The sequence below is a fragment of the Peromyscus eremicus genome, chromosome 6 (assembly GCF_949786415.1).
Source record: "Peromyscus eremicus chromosome 6, PerEre_H2_v1, whole genome shotgun sequence".
Lineage (NCBI taxonomy): Eukaryota > Metazoa > Chordata > Mammalia > Rodentia > Cricetidae > Peromyscus > Peromyscus eremicus.
The window spans coordinates 68,393,072-68,416,052 of NC_081421.1; the positions used below are offsets into that span (position 1 = coordinate 68,393,072).

General features: G+C 51.0%; 2 protein-coding genes and 1 long non-coding RNA gene across 9 annotated transcripts in view; 1 reads left to right on the forward strand and 2 right to left on the reverse strand.

Annotated features, from left to right (window-relative positions):
* The window catches only part of Pi4kb (phosphatidylinositol 4-kinase beta), a 34,501-nt gene extending 20,783 nt beyond the window's left edge, over positions 1 to 13,718 (forward strand). For 2 of the 4 annotated variants that reach the window (XM_059265808.1, XM_059265809.1), the window contains 8 exons: positions 2,166 to 2,275; positions 2,867 to 2,971; positions 3,145 to 3,268; positions 5,366 to 5,631; positions 11,356 to 11,488; positions 11,718 to 11,838; positions 12,409 to 12,471; positions 12,844 to 13,718. In XM_059265808.1, coding sequence (XP_059121791.1) covers positions 2,166 to 2,275; positions 2,867 to 2,971; positions 3,145 to 3,268; positions 5,366 to 5,631; positions 11,356 to 11,488; positions 11,718 to 11,838; positions 12,409 to 12,471; positions 12,844 to 13,025 — 1,104 coding nt within the window. In that variant the 3' untranslated portion in view covers positions 13,026 to 13,718. The remainder of the gene's footprint in view (positions 1 to 2,165; positions 2,276 to 2,866; positions 2,972 to 3,144; positions 3,269 to 5,365; positions 5,632 to 11,355; positions 11,489 to 11,717; positions 11,839 to 12,408; positions 12,472 to 12,843) is intronic. The other 2 variants (XM_059265810.1, XM_059265811.1) reach the window with 1 other exon arrangement.
* LOC131913266 (uncharacterized) lies at positions 484 to 10,204 on the reverse strand. Its single transcript, XR_009379852.1, has 4 exons — positions 9,378 to 10,204; positions 8,640 to 8,847; positions 3,044 to 5,518; positions 484 to 2,443 (listed from the first exon to the last, which is right to left on the reverse strand). It is a non-coding gene; the product is annotated as an uncharacterized LOC131913266 (long non-coding RNA).
* A 6-nt stretch (positions 13,719 to 13,724) lies between the features above and the next one.
* Positions 13,725 to 22,906, reverse strand: Znf687 (zinc finger protein 687). 4 transcript variants are annotated; one of them, XM_059265804.1, is made up of 10 exons: positions 22,094 to 22,184; positions 20,795 to 20,890; positions 17,323 to 19,445; positions 17,001 to 17,179; positions 16,456 to 16,632; positions 16,180 to 16,342; positions 15,692 to 16,021; positions 15,492 to 15,604; positions 15,155 to 15,299; positions 13,725 to 15,040 (listed from the first exon to the last, which is right to left on the reverse strand). In XM_059265804.1, the coding sequence occupies exons 3-10, from the start codon at positions 19,426 to 19,428 to the stop codon at positions 14,546 to 14,548; spliced, it is 3,708 nt and encodes a 1,235-aa protein (XP_059121787.1). In that variant the 5' UTR covers positions 19,429 to 19,445; positions 20,795 to 20,890; positions 22,094 to 22,184; the 3' UTR covers positions 13,725 to 14,545. The 4 variants fall into 4 exon arrangements, with proteins under 4 accessions (XP_059121787.1, XP_059121790.1, XP_059121789.1 ...); XM_059265807.1 differs by lacking the exons at positions 20,795 to 20,890; positions 22,094 to 22,184 and adding an exon at positions 22,569 to 22,906; XM_059265806.1 differs by lacking the exons at positions 20,795 to 20,890; positions 22,094 to 22,184 and adding an exon at positions 22,272 to 22,391.
* Between the last annotated feature and the right edge of the window lie 75 nt (positions 22,907 to 22,981).

Consider the following 22,981-nt stretch of genomic DNA (forward strand, 5'->3'; position numbering starts at 1 on the left):
ATACATTTGGGATAACACACTTGTTAGCGGAGGGTGGCAGGCACCCAGATGAGTGTTGTAGGGAGTGAGGGGTGTGAGGAGGAGAAGCTCTGAACAACTGGTTGGAATAGGTTCAAGCTTGTTCCCCTGCAGGAGGGACTCAGATTGAATGTGAGGAGGAACATCTAGACTAGGCGAGGAGGGAAATGTAATAGAACATTTATGGACACCTGCTACATAAAGTTGATTTTGATCAGCAGAGACTGAGAAGCCATGCATGCATTCAGTCAAATACATAAGGGAACTGGGCAGTGGTGGTGCACTTGGGAGGCAGAGGCAGGCAGGTCTGTGAGTTCGAGGCCAGCCCAGTTTACAAAGTGAGTTCCAGGACAGCCAGGGCTGTTACACAGAGAAACCCTGTCTCTAAAAACCAAAAATAAATAAATTATATATATATATATATATATATATATATATATATATATATATATATAAACGGGCTGGAGACATAGCTCACAGTAAGAGCACTGACTGCTCTTGTAGAGAATTGGGTTCAGTTACCAGTGCCTTTGTAGTGGCTCACAACTGTCTGTAACTCCAGTTTTAGAGGACCATCTGCCCTCTTCTGGCCTCTGTGGACACTGTATGTACATGGTGCACATATATACATAAATATTTTAAAAAGAGAGAAATATTAATATCTGTGTGTAGTGACTTACAGCTATAATCCCAGCACCTAAAAGGTTGAGGCAGAAGGTTTGGGGTTAAGGCAAGCCTTGGCTATATAGAGAATTTGAGCCCAGTCTGTACCCTTCTTGAAAAATTAAAAAGAAAAAAAGTTTATGGAGGGCTTTCTGTGTTCCACACCTGAGTACTGTATGCTAGTGAACAAGACTTGGCTTATACCTGCAAGGAATTTATGACCTAACAGAGAATCAGACCAGACAGCTGGTAGTTTTTTTGTAGTATGGTGTGATCTGCACTGTCGTGGGGAGCATGAGACATTATGGAAGTACCCAGAGTTGGTTCTTACTCCAGACTTGGGGTGGGAGTCAAAAGATTTCCTGGAGGAAGTAGTCTTTCAGCCGAGGCCTGAAGCATGGTTGGAATTAGAAGAACAAAGAACATTCAGACAGAGGAATGAATGTGTACAAAGACTGAAAGAGAAAATGGAGCATGGATTTCAGTTCCATGATAGGAACTGAAAGAAACTTGTATGCATTGGATGTGTAGTATGAGGTGAGAAGCAGTGACGAATGAGGCTGGAGAGGGTGACACGACCTGACAAGCCATGCACTCATTCAGTCCTGTTGGCTGTGGGAAGAAATTCCAGCTTCATTCTGGGGTTATAGAAAGGCAAGCAGAGCAGGATTTTATGTAGCAGCATTTGGTGAAAAAGACAGATCTCTATCTGTTTACAGTCAAGTCGAGGTTAGACATAGTGATTCAAGGAGAAAAATGAAGATGCACAAGTGGATTAGCTGGCAGAAGCATTGCAGTAAGAAGTGGGTTAGAGGGTCAGGCTGAAAAGAGGAAGGTGGATGTGGAGGCTCACCTGCCGTCCCAGCACCCAAGTGGAAGCAGGAAAGGCAGGAATTTGAGGCCAGGCTGAGAAACGTGAGTCCCTGTCTCAAAAAAGAAAAAAAAGCCGGGCGGTGATGGTGCATATCTTTAATCCCAGCACTTGAGAGGCAGAGGCAGGCAGATCTGTGAGTTCAAGGCCAGCCTGGTCTACAGAGCAAATTTCAGGACAGCCAGAGTTACACACACAGAAACCCTGCCTCGAAAAAACAAAACAAAAAAATTGAAGAACTAGTCAAAGAAATCTATACGATTTCTGCAAAAGTTGTGGCAATGGTGTACAAACTTGAGGGTGTTGGGGGTATTCTGAAAAATTTGCTATAATCTAGCTTCTAGATTTCATTCCCAGTAGTTCCAATTTAGACTGATGGTGAGATCTGAGAATCTGCATTTCCTACCCATCTCCATGAATTATGATGGAGTAGTTCACACTTTGAGAACACCACTGTGAGATCTATAACTCCAGAAGGCCATAATGGTGTGGAACCACGGTGACTTTGGGAGCAGTCTGGAATGAAGCGGTAGGCCTGTACGCCACAGTCAGGGCAAGTGATCAGCGGGCAAGAGGGATCTTGTGTTTAGCACCTCTGACCTGCTCTTCCCAGCTCCCTGAAGTGCATACCAACAGCTGTGACAACATCTCCCAGTTCTCGGTGGACAGCATCACCAGCCAGGAGAGCAAGGAGCCTGTGTTCATTGCAGCAGGGGACATCCGGTATGGCCAGATCACATCAGCCTTCATTTAACCTCTTCTCCAGGCTCTGCTTGTCACTTTATCCCTCTCCTGTGTCCAGTCACCAGCTGTCAGCCTGTGTCTTTCTCCTTTATCTCATTATTCTGTCCTCATCCTCGGGCCACCATACTTGAGGCATTGCTTGAGCTACTACAAAAAGAAATGATATTTTATGAGAGTTCCAAAAAGAAGACAGTGCCTCAGAGGGCATTTAAGCATTGCTTCTCAATGTTGCACTTGACTAGCATGTGCAAGGCCCTGGGTTCAGTTCCCAGCACCACGAAAAAACCCAAAACCAAGAATCAAAGTGAGATCTCAAAATTGTATCCTTCACTTTGAGGGGAGAGAGGAGACCTTATTAGACGTGCAGATTCTGGAGTCATACCCTTTCTGAATCAATATTGGGATAAAGGAATGAAGAAAGCCAGGTTCTTTGCATGATCACAAACTACCAGGTCAGCAAAATAGTGCTGTTGATTATGCTTCTAGGAACAGTGGCAAGGAAAAGGGGACAAAGGCATTGCAGCTCTGAAATAACTCTTCCAAATAAATTGTGTATTTTCTTCCTGCTAGACGGCGCCTTTCAGAACAGCTGGCTCACACTCCCACAGCCTTCAAACGAGACCCCGAAGACCCTTCTGCAGTCGCCCTCAAAGAGCCCTGGCAGGAGAAAGTGCGGTGAGGAGGGTAGAGGGTAGAGAGTAGTCTCGGTACTCCTCTCAGAGCTCCAAGGCATCTTCAGGTGCTTACTTCATCCTCCCCAATGCCTTTCACCTCTAAACACTCCATGAGACTTCCACTGCTGCCTGAGTCCTTATCCTGGCGTCACCCTGGCTCTTCTTTCTTCATAGGAGGATCAGAGAAGGCTCCCCCTACGGCCATCTTCCCAATTGGCGGCTCCTGTCAGTCATTGTCAAATGTGGAGATGACCTTCGGCAGGAGCTGCTGGCTTTCCAGGTGTTGAAGCAACTGCAGGTGAGGAAAGGAAACAAAAACGCACAGGGAAAGGAGCAATGAAAAACTGGGTGCATCCCCAGCGCTCCAGGGACCACACAGGCTTTCTCAGGGAGCTCTCTGCCCAGCACCGGCACCGCTTCTACCCAGGTCTGAATGGGAAAGTTAAACTGAAACTGGCTTGTCTTTCCCCAGAGAACCACAGCCACAAGATGAAGAGCTCTAGGGCGGCCTCTGTTGGTTCTTTCTGGAGCTACATGTTCTGCCCTGTTCTGACCACTGAATGTCAGTTTCTTTTTTTGACCGAGGAGTGTGATTTCACGTAGGGTCTCACGTGGTTCAGGCTAGCTTCGAACCCAGTTATAGCAAAGGTGGCCTTGCGCTCTTGATCCTTCTGCCCTCACCTCCCAAGTGCTGGGTTAAATGCATGCACCACTGGGCTTTGGGTTTGTGCCTGAAATCAGAACTTCCCAAATGATCTGGGTTGGATGGATTTATTCTGTGCTCAAGCATTTGGGTTTTGTTTTGTCTTTTTTAAAAAATATTTATTCATTTTTATTCATGTGTATGGGTGTTTTCCATGCATGTATGTGTACAGTATCCATAGAGACCATAACAGGGTGTCTGATCCCCCTGGAACTAGAGTTACAGTTGTGAGAAGCCACATGGGTGGTAGGAACTGAACTAAAATCCTAAGCAAGAGCAGGAAGTGCTCTTAACCCCTGAGCCATCTCTCTAGCCTTTGCTTTGTCTTTTTGAGACAAGGTCTCACTATGTAGTTCAGGCTGGCCTTGAATTCATGACAATCCTCATACCTCAGCTTGAGTAATAGGATTACAGGTGTGAACTGATGGGCCTGGCTATACTGTGTTGAGATACTGATCACCTGGTCTGCCTGGGTTGGTGACCTGCAAGAGGCTTCACCTGTTCAATCCAGTGCTTTGTAATATTTGTAGTTTTTGTTTGTTTGGTTGGGGTTTTTTGTTGTTTTTTTTTTTTTTTCTTTTTTTGGTTTTTCGAGACAAGGGTTCTCTGTGTAGCCCTGGCTGTCCTGGAACTTGCTCTGTAGACCAGGCTGGCCTCAAATTCAGAGATCCACCTGCTTCTGCCTCCCAAGTGCTGGGATTAAAGGTGTGTGCCACCACCGACTGGCTTGTTTGTAGGTTTTTTGAGGGGTAGAGGTGGCTTGAACTTTGTCCTGGTTTTGGTTTTGTTTTTAGAAAGGACCTCACTTATAGCCTCAGCCAGATGTTCCTTGCTTTGTACCCTCTGTACTCTCAGCCAATGTCAACTGTCCTTGTACCACACCCCACTACCTCCTCCCTCAGCTTCCCAATACTAGGGTTACAGTATGTGACACATGGCTTAAGTACTTGCATTTTTTGTTTTGTTTTTGAGACAGGATCTCATGTAGCTCAGGTTGACCTCTGACTCTCACTTGTAAACACTGGCCTCAAACTCCTGATCCTCCTGCTTCTGCCTTCCACATATTGGAAATACAGGCTTATGCCACTACATCCAGTAGTATTTAAATTTTTATAATTTATTTTTATTTTATGTGCATTGGTGTTTTGCTTGCATGTATGGCTGTGTGAGGGTGTCAGAAGCTCTGGAACTGGAGTTACACACAGGTGTGAGCTGCCATGTGGGTGCTGGGAATTGAACCCAGGTCCTCTGGAAGAGCAACCAGTGCTCTCAACCATTGAGCCATCTCTCCAGCTCCATATTTTCATTTTCTAGAGATGCTTTCTCTGCCCCTAAAACTCCATTTTTTTAATTTTTGTTCTTGTTATTCAAACTCATATTAACCTCTATGTGTAGTTTCCTCCCTTTGCCAGGCCCTGGACTTCCTTTTCAAACTTCCTGGTTCTGTTATTTGTGGTTGCATACACCTGTAATCCTAGAATGTGTAAAGTGGAGATGGGGATCAGGAATTCAAGGCTAGCCTGGGCTATATGAGTCCCTGTCTCAAAAAACTTCCTGGTTCTTAGTAGGTCAGTGAGTCTTGCTTAATGTTCAAGATACCAAGGGAGAGATTGAGGAGAAGGAAATTTTATTTCTTCTTCTCTGATCTGGAGACAGATGAGCCACTCTCGGTGCCTTTGTGTCTCTTCACAGTCCATTTGGGAGCAGGAGCGAGTGCCTCTGTGGATCAAGCCATATAAGATTCTCGTGATCTCCGCCGACAGCGGCATGATTGAACCCGTCGTCAACGCTGTGTCCATCCACCAGGTGAAGAAACAGTCACAGCTCTCCTTGCTCGATTACTTCCTACAGGAACATGGCAGTTACACCACTGAGGCTTTCCTCAGTGCCCAGCGCAATTTTGTGCAAAGTTGTGCTGGCTACTGCTTGGTCTGCTACCTGTTGCAAGTCAAGGACAGGTAAGTGGCTTGTGCCCTTCATCCTAATCTTTCACAAGGGTCTTCTCCTTTCCTTCACATGTAGTTCCTCAGTTGATGAAACATCTTTTTAGGAAAGATTTGTTTGTGTGACATTAAGCCAAAGAGGCAGACTGATGCGTGCTGGCGGAAATGAGGACAGAAACAGAGGACGTAGGAAAGACTTGAATGAGTAGAGAAAGGGTGAGGGAGAACAAGGGCAGATTGAGCTGTGGAGGAAAGATAAGGAAACGTTCCATTGGGATCAAACCCCGGGTAGCAGGCAATGACACCAGTCCTTCGTTATGAGACTGAAGAGTTTGGGGGATTTTGTTTTTTGAGAAAGGATCATTTTATGTATCCCTGAGTTCCTGGAACTTGATATGTAAACCAAGCTGGTCTTGAACTCACAGAGATCTTCCTGCCTCTGCCTCCTGAGTGTTGGGATTAAAGGCCTGTGTTACCATGATCGGCAAGAATTTTATTCTGCAGGATAGGAATGATATGTTCTGATCTGTAGATGCCATATGGTGCTGTGGGTGAATTGAAGGTTAGTGTGACTGCATCCTTAACAAGAAAGCAGAAGATAATGGAGCCTGACACAAAGGTAGTCAGTGACTCAAAACAGAAAGGAAAGGATGAGCCGGGCGGTGGTGGCGCACGCCTTTAATCCCAGCACTCGGGAGGCAGAGCCAGGCGGATTTCTGTGAGTTCGAGGCCAGCCTGGGCTACCAAGTGAGTTCCAGGAGAGGCGCAAAGCTACACAGAGAAACCCTGTCTCGAAAAACCAAAAAATAAAAAAAAATAAATAAATAAAATAAAAATAAAAAAAAATAAAAAAGAAAGGAAAGGATGAGGGAGACCATGGAGATAAACTTGAAATCCCCAGTCACAAGCTTTCCTTTCTTCTCATTCCAACCTGATTTCCCAAACTTTTGTTTTTTATGTGTATGGGTGTTTTTCCTGCATGTATGTGTATGCCTAGTGCCAGTAGAGGCCGTAAGAGAGCATGGGATCCTCTGGGACTGGAGTTACAGGTAGCTGTAAGCCTCCATGTGTGCTAAAAAGTAACTCCTCATCTTCTGGAGGAGCAGCCAGTGAGTGCCCTTAACCGTGAGTCATCTCTCCAGTCCCCAGTTTGCACAGTCCTTAAGTATCTCTTGTTCTGCCTAGACTGTCATTTCTTTCACTATCACATCATTTTTATGAAGCCCGTCTTCACATAGGTGAAGCATTGATAATGGCACTACCTATGCTCTGCAGTCTTAGTATCTCCAGGCAAGTGGTTTGAGGTCTGGGGCCTGAATGCTCCTGTTGGTTGCAGCTCTCCCTAGCAAGTTGGCTTAGTGGTTAAAGCTATTGCTCAGTCCCTGGAACCAACTCCAGAGTTGTCAACTGACCTCCACACGGACACCCTGACATGTTCTGTAGCATGTGCACACATACAAATATACACACATGGTAACACTAAAAAAATAAATTTTAGAAAGAAATGTGCTTCCAGGGCTTCCAGTGACACGGCAACCCATTAACATTAGTCAGGCAAGCAGCTTCTCGGAATCTAGCATTATCTATTTAGTGACTGTATATCACATATGACCATGGCCTCACTACATTAAGTGAAAACCTTGTGAAGTAAGTGCTCCCTCATGAGGAAGCCAAGGGTCAGTAGTAGCTTGGGAGCCTATGGTCATTCCACCCTGCCAGGCCTACCAAGCAAGAAGGGCTGTGTGTGTGTGTGTGTGTGTGTGTGAGAGAGAGAGCTGTAGGAGTGTAACCATAAGGATCTTGATGGCAAGCTTTAGACTGTCCTGAGCTTCGGGATTTTGAACCCAGAATTTTGAAGCCCAGGGCTCAGCTACAGGATTGAGTAAGTGAGGAACAGGGAAGCTAGCACTAGTTAGATCTCAGGAATTTCACTTTAGAAACTGATATGTAAAAATAATAAAACAGATAATAAATAACACTACCAAAAGAAAATGTTTGGATGAAAGTCTGTCCCTTTGGTGTGGCAGGAAGTTGCTGACCGTTTTTCCCCCAATGTACGAGTTTTACCTGCATGTATGTCTGTGCACCATGCACAATGTGCCCAACAGAGCCAGATAGCATCAGATCCCTTGAGAATAAAGATGGTTGTTAACCACTGTGTGGGTGCTGGGAATTGAACCTGGGTCCTCTGGAAGAACAACCAGTGCTCTTCACTGCTGAACCACCTCTCCAGCCCCTGATGAACTATTCCTACTAACTTAAAAAAGAATGGATGTGAGTTGGTGTTGTAGCTCAGGTTGAAGAACGCTTTGCTTAGCATGCACGATGCTCTGGGTTTGATCTCCCATTTAACACATTGACACTGGGAGGTACAGGCAGGAAGTTTAAGATCATCCTAGCTACATAGGGAATTTTTTATAAAAGAAAAGAAAAGAATACTGGGAATCATCTCACAAGATGGAGGCTATAAAGAAAAGAAAGTTGTTGGTGTTGATCAACTGTAGGCCTTATTATAAAATCACACACACTCGCCAAGTGTGTGTGTGTCGCACGCCCTTAATCCCAGGAGTCCGGAGGCAGAGGCAGGCAGATCTCTGAGTTCAAGGCCAGCCTGGTCTACAAAGTGAGTTTTAGGACATCCAGAGCTGTTACAGAGAGAAACAAACAAAAAAATCACACACATTTAACATGGTCACACAAGGCAAAGCAAAATTGGTCATCCTCACCAACAACTATCCTGCTTTAAGCAAGTCTGAAATAGAGGACTGTGCCATGTTAGCCAAAACTCGTCTATCACTACAGTGGCAATAATATTTGGGTATAGCATGCAGAATATGCTACAGAGTATGCACTGCCATCAATCAGGTGATTTTTAATATCAATACAAGCCTGCCAGAACAAGCCTAGGAAGAGTAAGCCGTTCAAATTTTTTCTTTAATAGAATTTGCCAGAGCTTATTTTTTATTACATTTTTATTTTATGTGTGTTTTGCCTGCAAGTATGTCTGCACACCATGTTCGTACCTGGTGTCCACAAAGGCCAGAAGAGGGTGTCAGATCCCCTGGAACTGGAGTTACAGTGAGCTGCCACGTGGGTGCTGAGAATCAAACCTTGGTCCTTTGGAAGAGCAGCCAGTGATCTTTACTGCTGAGCCATCTCCCCAACACTGCTTTTTAAAAAGGGGGGTGGGCTGGGGAAGACTGAGAATGTAGCTCAGTTGGTAGAGTTTATCTAAAATACATAAAGACCAGGGTTCAGTCTCCAGCATCCCATAAAACCAGGCATACTGGCACACACTTGGGAGATAGCAGAAGGAAGATCAGAAGTTCAAGGTCATCCTCATATGTTCCAGACCAGCTTGGGTAATGAGACTGTCTCAGAATAAAAAACAAAAAAAACAGCAAAGGCATATGGACTTATTTTTCAGGTCACATTCCATGTGTATAGTTTGAATATGGAAAGTTTTTCTCATTCACAGCTGAGGCTACAAAGAGGTAACCAGCTTTCGGTACTGGTGCAGTTATGGGTCTCTCTGCCTATCAGGGGAAAGTTAGCTCAACAACGGTGGGACCTATTTGGGCCAAAATAATAATTTTCATGTATTATTTGTTAAGATTCACTTCCTCCTTTTATTTCTAGAAAGTGTTCACTCTGTTATTCCTGCATTAAGATCTTAGTAGGTCTGAGGGAAATCTGACAAAACCGTCACTTGGGGAACTGAAAGAGCACGTCCACTGCACTGGTGCAACCAAGAAACGTACCTCCTTTTATTCAGTGTGCTTCGGGGATCTCTAACAGCATGAATTTCCAATAAGTGGAATTCGTTACGTTCTGAGTTTTAAACGGTGAAATAGGAATGCATTGTTTAATTTATCCCCAAAAATGTCACTGTCAAGACATAAGAAAACAGAAAATTAAGACAATTAAAAACAAAACAAAAACCCTTCATTTAAAAAAGAGCCCTAAGGCAGCTTTCCAGGTAGAAGCCATCCCTGGTAGTTAAGAGAATGAGAGGAACTGCCTATTCCTGGCTTTGGGACATTGGGGGCTGGGCTGGGGGTCACCTGTCTGCTCTGGCTCTCGGGATGGTGTGGGCATGCTACTTTGTCAGTGCTTTCCACAGCTGGAGGACTCAGGTGGTCGTGCTCTTTGCACCCCTCCTCTTTGAGCCAGCCTGACCAACTCAGACAAGATGGCCCTCAGATGGGGCTTGAGTGCTCAGCCTAACAAAGCTTCTATTGATAGTGGAAGGCTGGTTATGCAGACTAGGCCAGGCCTCCCTCACATGCTTAGCATGTCAATTGTTCTTCCTAGCCATTAATGTGGGACTCCCAAAGACCTGGGATTTATCCCCTTAACTCTTCTTCCCTGCAGCTGGCCTGTAGTATACTTCTCCTAAGGTTCTTTATGTAAGTGATCTGCCCCCACGCTGTTGTATATTTAAACTCTTCTCAGCCAGACGTGATGGCTCAGTTGTATAAATCTTAGCATTTGGGATGCTGAGGGAGGACTGCCATGAGTTTGAGGCTGACTTGGGCCACAATAATAAGTTCCAGACCAGCCTAGGCTGCAGTGTAACAGTTCTTTAAAAAAAAAAAAAAAAAAAAAAGGCGGAGGGGGGGGGAACTGGGGAGATAGTTCAGTCCATAAAGTTACTGCTATAAAATCAAGAGGACCTGAGTTCAATACCAGAACCCACATTAAAAAGCCAGGTGTGACAGCACAAGCAGACACCAAAGGATTCCCTGGGCAAGCTGCTCTAGGAATCCCAGTATTTAGGATGCAGAGGCAGGTGGATCTCTAAAAAGTCTGAGGTCAGTTTAATGAGTACAGACCAGCCAGGCAGGGCTACGTAGTAAGACCCCGTCTCTCAAAAAAAAAAAGTAGATGGCTTCTAAGGAACAATGCCTTAGGTTGACCTCTGGCCTCCACATGTGTATATCCACATGAACATGGATACACACAAATACAAAATAAGTTATACTCAGCCTGCTTGCTTCTAATTGGTGTTCCGTACTGATAGGGCTTTGGTTCTACAGTGGTATGATTAAAAATTAAAATAATCCCAGCACTCAGGAGGCAGACGCAGGTGACTCTGTAGTTTGAGGCCAATTTGGTCTACCTAGTGAGTACCAGACCAGCTGGGGCTATATAGTGAGACCCTGTCTCAAAAAAATAAAACAGGGAAATTGATACTGAATGAGGGCTTCCCCCTATTTAGACAGCTAGCTACTGGAGACATCTGTGTTTACTACTAAGTCAAGCTCAAGTCTGGGTACTAGAAGTATAATTTTTGGGAAACTAGCATGTATTGCAGTCTGGCCTCAAACTCTTTGTATTTGAGGATGACCCTCAACTCAGGCTCCTCCACCTCCTAAGTGCTGAAATTATAGGCAAGTGCCATTATTCACATTCAGTTTATGTTGTTAGGGACAAAGCTAGGAACCACGACTTCCTGCATGATAGGCAAGCACTCTTCCAACAAAGCTACATGCTCAGCCCTCTGATAATCTTTAAACTATTTTTATTAAGCTGATAATTGAATTTCATACCCAGTTTTTCTTTGTAGTTTTCTGACTTCCTTTTTGTTGCTAGCTTTAGGTCCTAGGAAATTGACCCAGACTTACAACAGGAAACATGGCTGGGGCCTCCCCTGTCCCGTATGGTGAGGCCAGTGTTGCAGCTTGAGAGCTACTTAAGCCAAACTTACTGTTGCCTCTTCCTCCTCCCCTTCCTCAGACACAATGGGAACATCCTTCTGGACGCAGAAGGTCACATCATCCACATCGACTTTGGCTTCATTCTCTCCAGCTCACCCCGAAACCTGGGCTTCGAGACATCAGCCTTTAAGCTGACCACTGAGTTTGTGGATGTGAGTCAAAAAAGAGGTGCTTCTAGGGGTCACTGTGTTCTTCCTGAGAGGAAGAGCTGATGGGCTCCCCCAAATCAGGAAGGAACAGAACAGAAATGGCAGTAAGTCAGTTTGAGGCAGGATTTCCTAGGAGCTTTCTTGTGAAAATAGTGAAATCTACCATGATTGCCTTAAGTTAGTTCTGGGAGGCCCACCAGAATTCCTGTGCACACTCTCGACTCACTTTCAGGTAATGGGCGGCCTGAACGGCGACATGTTCAACTACTACAAGATGCTCATGCTGCAAGGCCTGATTGCGGCTCGGAAGCATATGGACAAGGTGGTGCAGATTGTGGAGATCATGCAGCAAGGTGCGGCTGGGGGTCCAGGGCCTGGGCTGCCTCAGGTTGAATTGCCTGGGACTTAGAACTTTTAGGAAGTTGAGCCCACCTCAAGACTCAGGTTGGGGAGGGTTTCTCAGGGGGTTTCCATTCCCCCTTTAGAACACTCTTCTTCACTCGGGGGTGGGGGTGGGGGCAAGAGGAAAGGAACAGCAAGAAGCTCTTAGGTACCCTCATGGGGAAAACGCCCATCTTCAGCCTCCTGGTCTTTCCAGTCTCCTCCTCTGCTAATTCTAGTGCTTCTACCACTTGTTTCCTGTCACACTCGACCTGACTGCCCTGGCCTCAGCCGCCACTTCAAGCTGCCTTCCTTTCCCTACTAACCTGTCCTGCTCTGAACTGAGTTCTTCTGCCTCTCATCTTTTACCTTTCACTCTGCTGCTTCCCCAGTCCCTCAGTCACTTGCACAGGAGTCGCCCCCACCCCAATTTCTCTGGGCTTCCTCTTATCCCCCCACCCCTGGAAAAAAAAAAAAAACTTCCAGACATTTACCCCACCTAAGCTGCCAGTCTCCTCCCCATCCTTGCCCGTACCCCACAGGTTGCCGCCGGTGCTCAGGAGCATCTCTCTCTGGCCCCGTGGTGACGGTGGCCCAGGTCATCTGTGAGTGTCAGACCTAGCATAGGCAGAGGCCTGCAACCAGATAAGTGCAGGGCCCGTTCCCAGTCTTTTCCCAGCCTCCCCTCTGGGCCCCAAGACTTCCCTGCAGTGCTTACTGGGGGATACTGTGGGCTTGCTTTTCCCTGTTCTACCCACATACTTGCACATAGAGAACTAAGGAATATGGGATGAGGATGGACTGAAGGCCTCCCAGTTGCTTTTCTCTGCACAAGCAGAGTTGCTGTACACCACCAGGGATCCCTGTGGTGGGGAGGGAAGGAGTACTTTATATACTTCTAGCGCTATTCCCTGTGGTTACTACTAGCCTGCCTTCTTAACTGTCCACAAGACTTAATTGCCACTGCTTCCCCCCAGGTTCTCAGCTTCCTTGCTTCCACGGCTCCAGTACCATTCGCAACCTCAAAGAGAGGTTCCACATGAGCATGACTGAGGAGCAGCTCCAGCTGCTGGTGGAGCAGATGGTAGATGGCAGCATGAGGTCCATCACCACCAAACTCTACGATGGCTTCCAGTACCTCACCAATGGCATCATGTGACACCCTTCTCAGGCCTAGAAGTGGTGGGACTGAAGGCACCCTCCCTAGGAGGACCTTTGCCTAAGAAACCCCAAATCACAAAACCCTACCTACCTAACCACCTACCCAAGGGAAATGGAAGGCAAGAAATACAAAGGATCATGTGGTAACCATGAGAGCTTGCCAGAGGGTAGGAGAGCCAGCTGTGGGGTCCGGACTTGCTGGGGCTTCCCCACCTCCTGCTGTCAGTATTACCACCTGACAGACCCCAGGACTCACTGCCCCCAGAGAAGAGGGGATCACGAACATGAGGAGGACGGGGGCCGCCTTCCCCTCTCCAGAGTCTCAGAGGTTCTTTCTACAAACTGGCGTGTCTTCCCTGGGTCCAAGCAAGATGGGAGGAGGAGTGGGTTCCTGGTACCTAGGATGGAATCCTATGTTTGACCATGCTGCTGCCCATCTCTGTCCCTCCCAGGGGCTGACCCCAGCCCACATTCCCCCTGCCAGGTGGGTTCTGCCGTAGGGTCCTGCACTTGCTGAGGTTCCCCATCATGGGGTTAAGGAAGGGAATTGCCACAATCCCTCTAATATATTTGAGGGTTTTGGCCTAGCCACGGGGAATTTCTTACCCTGATCCTTTCCTCACACCCAGGGAAATAGCTCTCAATTTTTTTATTTTTAATTTTTGTTTGAAATAAAGTCCTTAGTTAGCCATCTGTGTCTTGTCTGAGTTGATTCTGGGGGTGGGGGTGGGTGGAAGGGGCTAAATCCAGCATACAAAAGGCACCAAACACACAAGATGAAGATTACTTTTCCATCTGTCTTGGTCAATACTGCCTCTTCCCTGAGAAGGGCTTCCCCAGTTCTGACTCACCCCCCATCAGTACACATTGTCCAACTCACACAAAAGGAAAAGCCTGAATGGGGATTAAACCACAAGCAGTTTTAATGGTCTGGTTTTCTCCCTCGTTCCTCCCACGGTTAGTATTATCACTACAAGAATAAAGGATTCCTGAGGGCCTGTCTTCTCCTCTCCCTGGACCCCATGTGACAGGACTCATCCCCACCAACCCCCCACCCCTAGATTTCTGGGGGAAAAGACCAATGGAAGGCACTGCAGGGACGGGGCGGGGCGTTAGTGCCGATGAGTGTTAAGAGGGGGGATACTAGGGCAGAGCCCGGCACAGAGGAAATCTAGCAGAGGGGTAGAAGCTAGACCCTGTCCATCCTTCAGTCTCCCCTGTGCCTGTGTGTCCAGCAGGCTTCCCAAGGTCCTGTCCCCCCACACCAGGAGGTCTGCAGCAGGAACATTAGTGTTGGATTCAGAAAGAAGAAAGGAGAGCCCACTTAAGTAGGACCCAGGGACCAAACTCAAGAGGGAGGGAGGGGTGCAAGTTACTAGAATCCTCAAAAGCCTTCCCCTCGGGCAGAAAGAGAAGAATCAAACAAAATAAATGTTACACTCCCCAGCTCAGGGAGGTGACAGCAGCAGTGAAACCCAAGTTCCAGGGAAGAGGACTAGCCAGTCCTAGGCCTGGGACCTAGCTGTCCCCACAGCCTCCCTGCCGGGCCCTGATGAAGGCCATACCATGCGTACGGAAATGGGTCTTGAGATTCAGAGGGCTATCACAGCTCTTGCCACAGACCTTACAAGTCAGAGGGCCTCCAGAAGCAGGCAAAGGTGAATCTCCACCCTCTGGGTCAGAGCGAAATGGAGGAGCCTCTTCCTCCCCATCCCCCAGCCCCAGGGCACTGGCTTTACCCCCAGCCCGTCTCTTCTTGTGACTAATGAACCGGTGGCGGCTCAAGGAGCCGGGGGAAGCAAAGCACAAGCCACAGTCGAGGCACTGCTGCGTGCCTCCATCCACCCTCAGCCCCAGCACAACGCTCTGCTCCGCTGAGCCACTGCTCCTGCAGCGCAGAGGCCCGTGGCCCGCTGACCCAGGGCCACCCCTCAGGGACTTGGCTGGCGGCGTTGTACTGTCAGGCTCCTCACTGCATGAGTCAGAAGACTGGCGGCGTTTCCGTCCTGGGCCCTGGAGAAGAGTGGAAGAAACTGGGCCTCACCATCACCCTGGTCAGCTTCCTGAGACCAGGGTCTCACTAGTTTCTCACTCCCATGACATAACATAAGGAGGGCCTCTTCTTACCTGGGCTCTGCCACCAGAGCCTCGCACCAGGGTGCCTCCTCTGCCAGAAGGGGACTGGGTCCCAAGGGGCAAGCCATGCCGGACTTGGACATGCTTCTCCAGGATCAGGCGACTACTGAAGGTGCGCTTCCCCTCTGTGCAATACCTACAGAGGGGAAGGGGCAGGGTGGACCAGAGACAAAGACCGAGACCCACAGCTCCTGAGAGAAGGCAGGCTGCCGCCGGAGCAGAGGGAGGCCGCAACCTCCGGATCCCTCAAGCAGGAAGCAGGTGAACAGGCACTCTGGCAGTAAGGCTCATCTACCAGGTAGGAAGAGGGGACGTGAGTAAGGGTTACCTGCATGGGTAAACTCTCTTGATTCCCTCATGGTTGACCCTGACATGACGCCTCAGGCTTGGGGCAGAGCAGAAGGAGCGCTCACACAGGCGACAGGGGAACTTTTTCACTGACTGCAGAGCAAGGGTGGGAAATTTCACTCCCAGGTCAACTCCAGGGCTACCCTCCAGCCTACCTTTCCCAGAGGAAACCGAGCTCACCTTGCCATGCTCCTTCTTCATGTGTGTCACATACTCATCCCGCTCAGGAAACCAGGAATGACAAAGGCCACAGGTCCAGCCCCCAGGCCCTCCACCCCCACCTTTGATGCCTTTGCTTCCCAGGTCCCGTCGGGGTCGTTTGGTTGGGCGGGGAGGGTCAGGGGAGCTGGGCAGCTCCTCTTCGGAGGATGAGGAGGATTCCTCAGTAGCACGGGCTGCCTCTGCCCGAGACACAGCTAGCTCCTCAGGCTCAGTCTTGGGGGTCAGAAGGGCACCTCCAGCCCCTTTCCCAACTGCCTCCTCCCCCAAGCGTCCAGACTGGTGAGTGTTCTATAAGAGGAAGACAAGAGGGGTGGCTACTGGAGGAGAGCCTGGCTTTGCCAAAGTCCTCACTGCTCTCTGCTTCCCACTGCCAGAGGCTTATGTGACCCTAGTTCAGGTCAACACAGCTAGTAAGTACCCCGTCCCTAGCCTTTGCTCCTCTGTACCTTGAGATGTTCCAGCATGGTCCTTTTCTGGGCAAAAAGCAGAGGACAAGATGGACACTTAAAGACGCTGACACGCTGGGGCAGCAGGTGCTGGTCGAAGTGTGAAGAGAGAAGCGGTTTGTGCGTGAAGACGGTGTCACACATGGCACACTTATAGATCAGCCTGTGGAAGCAGAAAGGTCGGTGTAAACCATCATGATGGGATAGCAGAGCCCCACCCTGCACCCTGCCCTCCAGCCCAACCCCTCCTCCTTCTGTTCCCTCCCCAGGTCTCACTTGGCTTGCTGGGTGAGGAAGCTGGGATGCTGGGAGTAGAGGTGGGCATGGGCGCTGGGCGCAGACTTGAAGGCCATGGGGCAGATGGGGCACTTGTGGAAAACTTCGCAGTGTGACGCCTGTATGTGGGACTTGATGGAGTTCACACCCCCAAACACCACTGCACAGCTGGGGCACCTGGGAGAGGAGGGGGCACCGCGGTGAGGTCACCTGCAGCACCCCACTCACTCTTGAAGACTGGGTAGATGTCAAAGGAAATCACAAAGGAGCACAAGCAAGGCAGAGAAGGGAAGGAGGCCCAACTGTCCCCAAGAGTGGCCTGAGGAGGCAGAGCTGCACTTCCGCCAGGAGCCCTGCTCTCCACTGCTCTCCACTGCTCTCCCCTGCTCTCCCGGTACGGGACCAGATGCAGGGGATGACGTGTGCGTCAACCCAACAGAGCCCAGGGAGGAGAAGAAGAAGATGGTTCTCCTGGAGAAGCCATCTGAAAGGCTGCTGCTGAGGAAGAGGCCCGTAAGCTCTATGGGAGGGTGAGTCTGAGGCACCTGTATCCCACACGGCGCGAGAAGTGCAGACAGGCCTCTCGAAGGTGGGTCTGGAAATTGGCTTGTAGAAAGTTGCCCCCACACTCAGGACAGACGTGGGGGGACCGGTTCTTATGTGTGCGCTGGTGGGCACTGAAGCTGCAACGATTGGGGAGCATCATGGGGCAGGATGGGCACACCTGTCGAGTGTTAAACAAGGTTACGCTGAGGAGGAGCGCCCTGTACCCCATTACTTCGCCTAAGCAAGCTCCCAGTACCTTCCTGGAATTTAACTCCAACGTGTCTGGCTGTCCCTCCCCAGGAGAAACGAGAGACAACTCACGTTGCTGGCAGACCCAAGCGCAGGAGGGCCCAGCTGCTGGAAGTGGGCTGCCAGGCCGGCCTTGTCCCGGCACTGCTCCTTGCACTCCAGACAGCGGAAGCACGTGTAAACAGAGGCGGCAGGGGGGGCGGGGGGTTCTGTCGGGAGTGGCAGCACAGGGGCTTCAGTGGCAACTGTAAGAGTAGAGGAGGTAACAGCCCCCTCCCCCTTGCCCAAAACAGGCAAGGCCAGAGGTCCAGGAACAGGTGGGACAGCCACAGGCAGCAGGGGAGTGATGTCCGGCTGCCCTACCATCTGGTCAAGGGCTACAGGCCTCATGACCAAATGCGAGCACTGCATGACAAGGCCCTTGTCCTTGTGCTCACGGGCATGCAGGAGTAGGCTACACTTGTTGAAGAAGACCAGGCGACGGGCACAGTGGTTACAGGTGACCTCTATACGCATGCTTCTACGATCATAGTGCCGTGCCAGGCTCTTCTCCAGTGAGAAGGCATCCCCACACTCAAGGCAACGGTAGCCTGTTGGAGGCAGGGCCAGGCCAGCCTCAGCTGGTGGACTCAGGTTCGGTCTATAAGCAGGCAGCAGATTCTTGCTGTTGAGGATCTTGTTGAAGGCTTCTACCAGGCTGGACTGGGTCCGAGAGATCACTGAGCCACCTGCTGTGCCTGGCGCAGTAACAGGCTTAGAAGGCTGGACCATCACCACTGAGGCACCATTTACCTTCTGTCCCCCAAGGCCTAACCCTGTCCGCACCTCAGCCTTGGGCAGAGTTTGGGGTACCAGACCTAACACACTCTTAGCCATAGTCTTAGGGCTGGTGGCACTCCCCCCTGGTAGAACCACAGCTTTGCGGGCAACACTAGCTGCCATTAACATGGCAGTACTAGCATTCTGGATGGTAGCCACAGGCAACACTGTACCTTTCAGCCTTGTACCATCACCCAATTGGACACTCACCACCTTTGGACCCTCAGGGGTTGGAGTTACAGGAGACAGTTTCAGGAAGCTAGCCTCAGCCAGGAAAGCTCCCTCAGCCAAAGGGGCAGGGGGATCAGGTTCTGAGGGGACCCGGGTGACAGTTCTTGTGATATTCCCGCAGGACGTTTTAATAGTCTTGATCCGCACCTTGAGGGGCCTAGAAGAGCTGGAGGAGGTAGGGGAATCATTGCTGTCCTCGTCTGCAGCCTCAGCTCCACTAGAGGGGCTCTGGGGACTTCTTGGGGGAGACTTGTCCACTGCTGCCTCATCTTCTTCCTTCAGAGGTTTACAGCTGGATGCCTTTTCAGGGGAAGCAGGAGGGCTCTGGTGTCCTGGAGACTGCTTGAAGGACATTGCAGCCACCTGGGGAGGTGAGGCACAGGCAGGGACACCTGCTGCCTCAGGGCTGGGACCTGAGCTTCTCTGAGTTTGGCCCTGGGAATGGAGGGGGCTGCAGCTTTCCTGTTTCAAGGCCCCTTCTGGCAGGAGAGAACTAGGCAGCAGGGTTGAGCCATTTTCTGGAGCCAGCTCAAAAGGAGTGGAGAAAGGAGGTGAGGTCATGTCACCATCTCGAGGTGAGGAAGGTTCAGGAGGTAGGGGATCTGGGTGCTCCCCTGGTTCCGACCCAAAATGAGCGAAGAGGTCCAAGGGTGTTTTGCCTTCTGTAGCTTCTTCTTTCCAGGCATCTCCATTGGCAGGAGCTGGAGAATGGGGGGGTTCTGAGAGGCATGGCTCAGGACCCCCAAATCCATTTTCTATCAGACAAGATCCCACAGGCCCTTCCTTAGTTACACCTCCAGCCTTGGTCTCTTCTCCTGAATCCCCAGCCAGGGTCTCAGACTGCTCCGGACACACTGTGTTCTTGACAATAACACTGACTGTGGAAGTATCCGGCGGTTGTGCAAGGCCATGTTCAGAGGCCTCGGCTGGACTCTCAGGGTCATCCTTAACGGTTACTGTTGCTGCTCTGTCTCCAGAATCACCTCCGACACTGGGTTCTGGCTTCCCTTGGCCTCCTGGTCCCTCGTTTTCTTCTGGCCCAGAGTGAATGGCTTCATTTGCATCAATGTCAGGGATGTCAAAAGCAGCAAGGAGGTCATCAAAATCAGGGGTCTTCATGTCCCCCATAGCGACAGGTCCCAGACCTATAAAAACAGTAAGAGTGAGGAGAAACTGGGATGTCTGAAATAGAGACCTTAAACCTCCCTCTCTCAGTAACTCTGTATTTATCCCCTCCAACTTGGTAATCTCTACCATATTGAATGGTGAATCCTAGAGAGCTGTTTGAGGCATTCAGTGTGCCAACCCTAAAGTCAGGTTAGTGAGAAAACACCAGGTAGAGCCAGCATAGAAATCCAGAGAAAACAGGAGAGTCTCAGAAATACAGAGAGTAACAGAAGTTAAGGGTTCTCAGACAGCATCTCAGCTGAAGCCAGGCACAGGACCAATGAACCGACAGGAATATTAAGGAGGATGACAGACACAATGCTCTAGGTTTCCATGTGTTAGCACGGGATCACTTCATAGTCCTCATGGACATGAACTGGGGGTCCACAGAGGTCTGAAAGGCCATTCCACAAAGGAGCAGTGATTAAAGCTGGGGCTTAGATTGCTCTCCTTTAGCTTTATCCCTGCTGTTCAAGCAAGTTACTTACTTCACTGCCTTACTTCTGCTGTTTCAAAGAGGAGACAAGTAATCTACTTATCTAAGTTCTCCTAGAAACATAAAACTGTATGCATGAGTGTCAAATCCAGAATACAACTGATTATTGCAGCTGGGCCAAATTGAAGACACGTGAGGTCAGGGAGAAGCTGCCTTCCCTGGGGAGGAATACTACGGCTAGGGTCAGAGACAAAAGTCAGAGGTCATCTGAAGTCATGTGTGAAAGACCTGGAGCCACTCGTGGCACCTGGAGCCCCAGCATGGTCAGCAGGGAGAAACAGATTCAAGGGAGGGAAGAATAAGACACAGAAAAAGGCAAAGGGAGGGGACATAGTCACAAGGGCCCCAGCTGAATCCTTCCCTCACAAACACCTGCTGCTCTCACCTACCTTCCCCAGAGTGTCTTCCCCTTCCCTCCCCCACCTTGCTCTCTCAGGGTTAAAACTCCAGGGTACAAGCTGATCCACATCGTGGCCACAATGGGGGAAAGCTCCTCCTTCCCACTGACATTTAATTCGGAGTTCCTCACCTAGTCTACCTCCTAATTCAAACTCCATCTTCTTGGGCAACAGTAGCCTAGGAAGTCTCCTCCAATCTTAATCAGGCCCAGTAGGGATGGGGGGGGGGCGGGGTGAGTCCCACAAGATTTATGTGTCACTAAAGCAACAAGGAGGCCAGCTCAGAGACTGGGAGACCCAAGCTCTATCCTCCATCAGTTCTTAAGCATAAATATTTCTGTAGGAAGAAGCAATGGAGAAAGGACAAATTCGCTCCCCTTTACACATTCCCTGCCCAGGACGCAAGCCATTTTCCCAGGGCCAATTCTCTCACCTCTTTCCAGCCTTCAGACTGTAACTGGAGATAGTCCCAGCAGGTGGCGGCTGGCATTGCACGGACCAAGGTGGGGGTGGGGGACAAGGGTACCAACTAGAGAAGAAAGGGGAGTCCTCCTTGCACTTAATTTTTTTACCCCCTCACTTAATTCTGCACAGGGTTTAACAAAGCCCTTAGTGCTTCCCAGATGAATCGCTAGGTCCCTCTTCAATTTGGCTCCCTCAGGTCGGGAGACCTGGGCTACCTTCCCACTCAAGCTCCCAGCAGAGCGGGTCGGTGGAGTACAAACCAATGGGGACTAAAAACACCTGCGGACTGCTCTCCCAACCACCTCCCTCTGGCGTGCAAGTGACCTGGAGGTCATCCGATAGCCACCTGGAGCAGACAGTGGGCCAAACAGAGAGGCTTAGGGCCGAGGAAGATCCTCCACTCAGCCGCCAGGCCTCGGGAGCTGCCATCTCCCTACCCTCTGTTCCCCAAAAGCAAAAAGAGGGGGTTTCACAGGAAGAGAGTGAACACACCCGGGTCGGGTGGGGGCTCCACTGCCCTGTGCCCAAGGCCTGCTGCGCACAGCCAAGCCAAGGGGCCAGGGCCCGGCCGGGGGCGATTAGGTTGCGGCCAAGCTGGGCAGCGGGCGACATTAAGTCCCTGCCATCTGCCAGGCACTGGCGCGGGAAGCCAGCCCGGGGTTTCGGGTAGGGGACGAGAAGTACATTAAAAAACTGGAGGGTAAACTGAGGCGAGTGGTGCTTCTTTCACTTTCACCGGCTAAGAACTCACGGCAGGGCCTTGGTCAGGCCAGGCCCTTTAGGATCTGCGGCGCTGCACCTCGGGGGCCAGGACTCCCCGGCAGCGGGGAGTGGAACGAGGGGAGTGGAGACACACGAGGGGGCGGTCCCCGCGTGACTCTAAGCTCCGCGGCCAGGTCAGATGGCACTCGAACCCGGTCCCCTTCCCCTCCGCGCCCCGCGCAGCCTGCCCCGGCCCCGACCCCCACAGGCTCTCTCGAGACCCGAGTGATGGCGAGGCGCGCAGCGGGCTCCAGGCGCCAGCTGGAGTCCCGCCGGGGCCCGGACGCTGACCCGCACCGGGTCGGGATGCAGGCTCCGCTCTGGCTGGGCCCGATTCCCCCGCCCCCACCGCCCGGCACGGACACCATCTTAGGTCGCGACACCCCGCAGCCTCCAGTCCCCCCGGCCGCACTCCGACTGCCTCTCGGTCTAGGAGAGCCAGGACTTAGGGGTCCCGGGCCCCCCTCCCACGTTACCGGACTAGGGGCAGTGCTTTCAACAAGACCTGAGTTCCCACCAGCGGTCCTCCGGGATGAAGGCGGCCACCCCGCCAGGCAAGCAGCCGCCCCAGGGGGGCGGCGCGCAGAAGGGGGTAGTTGACCAAGTGGGGGAGGGGCGGGGGCATTTACCCGCCCCCCCGGGGGGCGGAGCCAAGGGCGGGTATTTGTGGCGAGCACGCTTACTTGTTCCGATCCTAGGGCGGGCTGAGACCCCCGGCCTCCAGCCGGTTCCAGCCGCCACCGCTGCGCTGCAGCCGCCGCCGCCGCCGCCGCCCTCCCCGCGGCCGCCGCTACTTCCTGCTTCTCTCCTCTTCGGCCTCCCCTCTCCCTCGGCTCCCTCCGCGCTCCCGGTCCGGGCTGCCCGCTTTCATACTCGCCATTGGCCAATGGCCCCGTCGCTCAGCCCTGAGCCCCGCCCAGCCCCGCACGGGGTTGGCCCTCCGTACCCCGCTCGGAACTGGCCCCTCAGAGTCCTCTCACCGCGATTGGACGCAGGGCCTGGGCCCTGTGGAGAAGCCTCTCCTCATTGGCTGCTCCGGAGTCCACCTGCCCCATCGGCGTAGCTCGAAAGCCATTGGCCACCGCCGCTGTCGCTTAGCAAGAAGCCTGCCCGAGTCTCGGCTTTGGGACGCCGCGAGGGGCGACTAGCCCAGAAGCGTGGCCGGCCCCTCGCTATTGGCCGCTCGAAGCCGGACGCTCGCTGCGCCTCATGTATGCAAACTTAGGAACTCTTAGCCGTGCGGCAGCGCGCCGAAGGGGATCTCGTCGTCGGCTTCGTGCGGAACCTGGGAGTTTTTAAGTGTTCGTGTCGTTTCCTCGGGCTGAGCCGGGCGAGCTCAGGGGAGATGCGGTGCAGGGGTCGCGAGATGGGGTGCCGCCCCCAAACATTACGT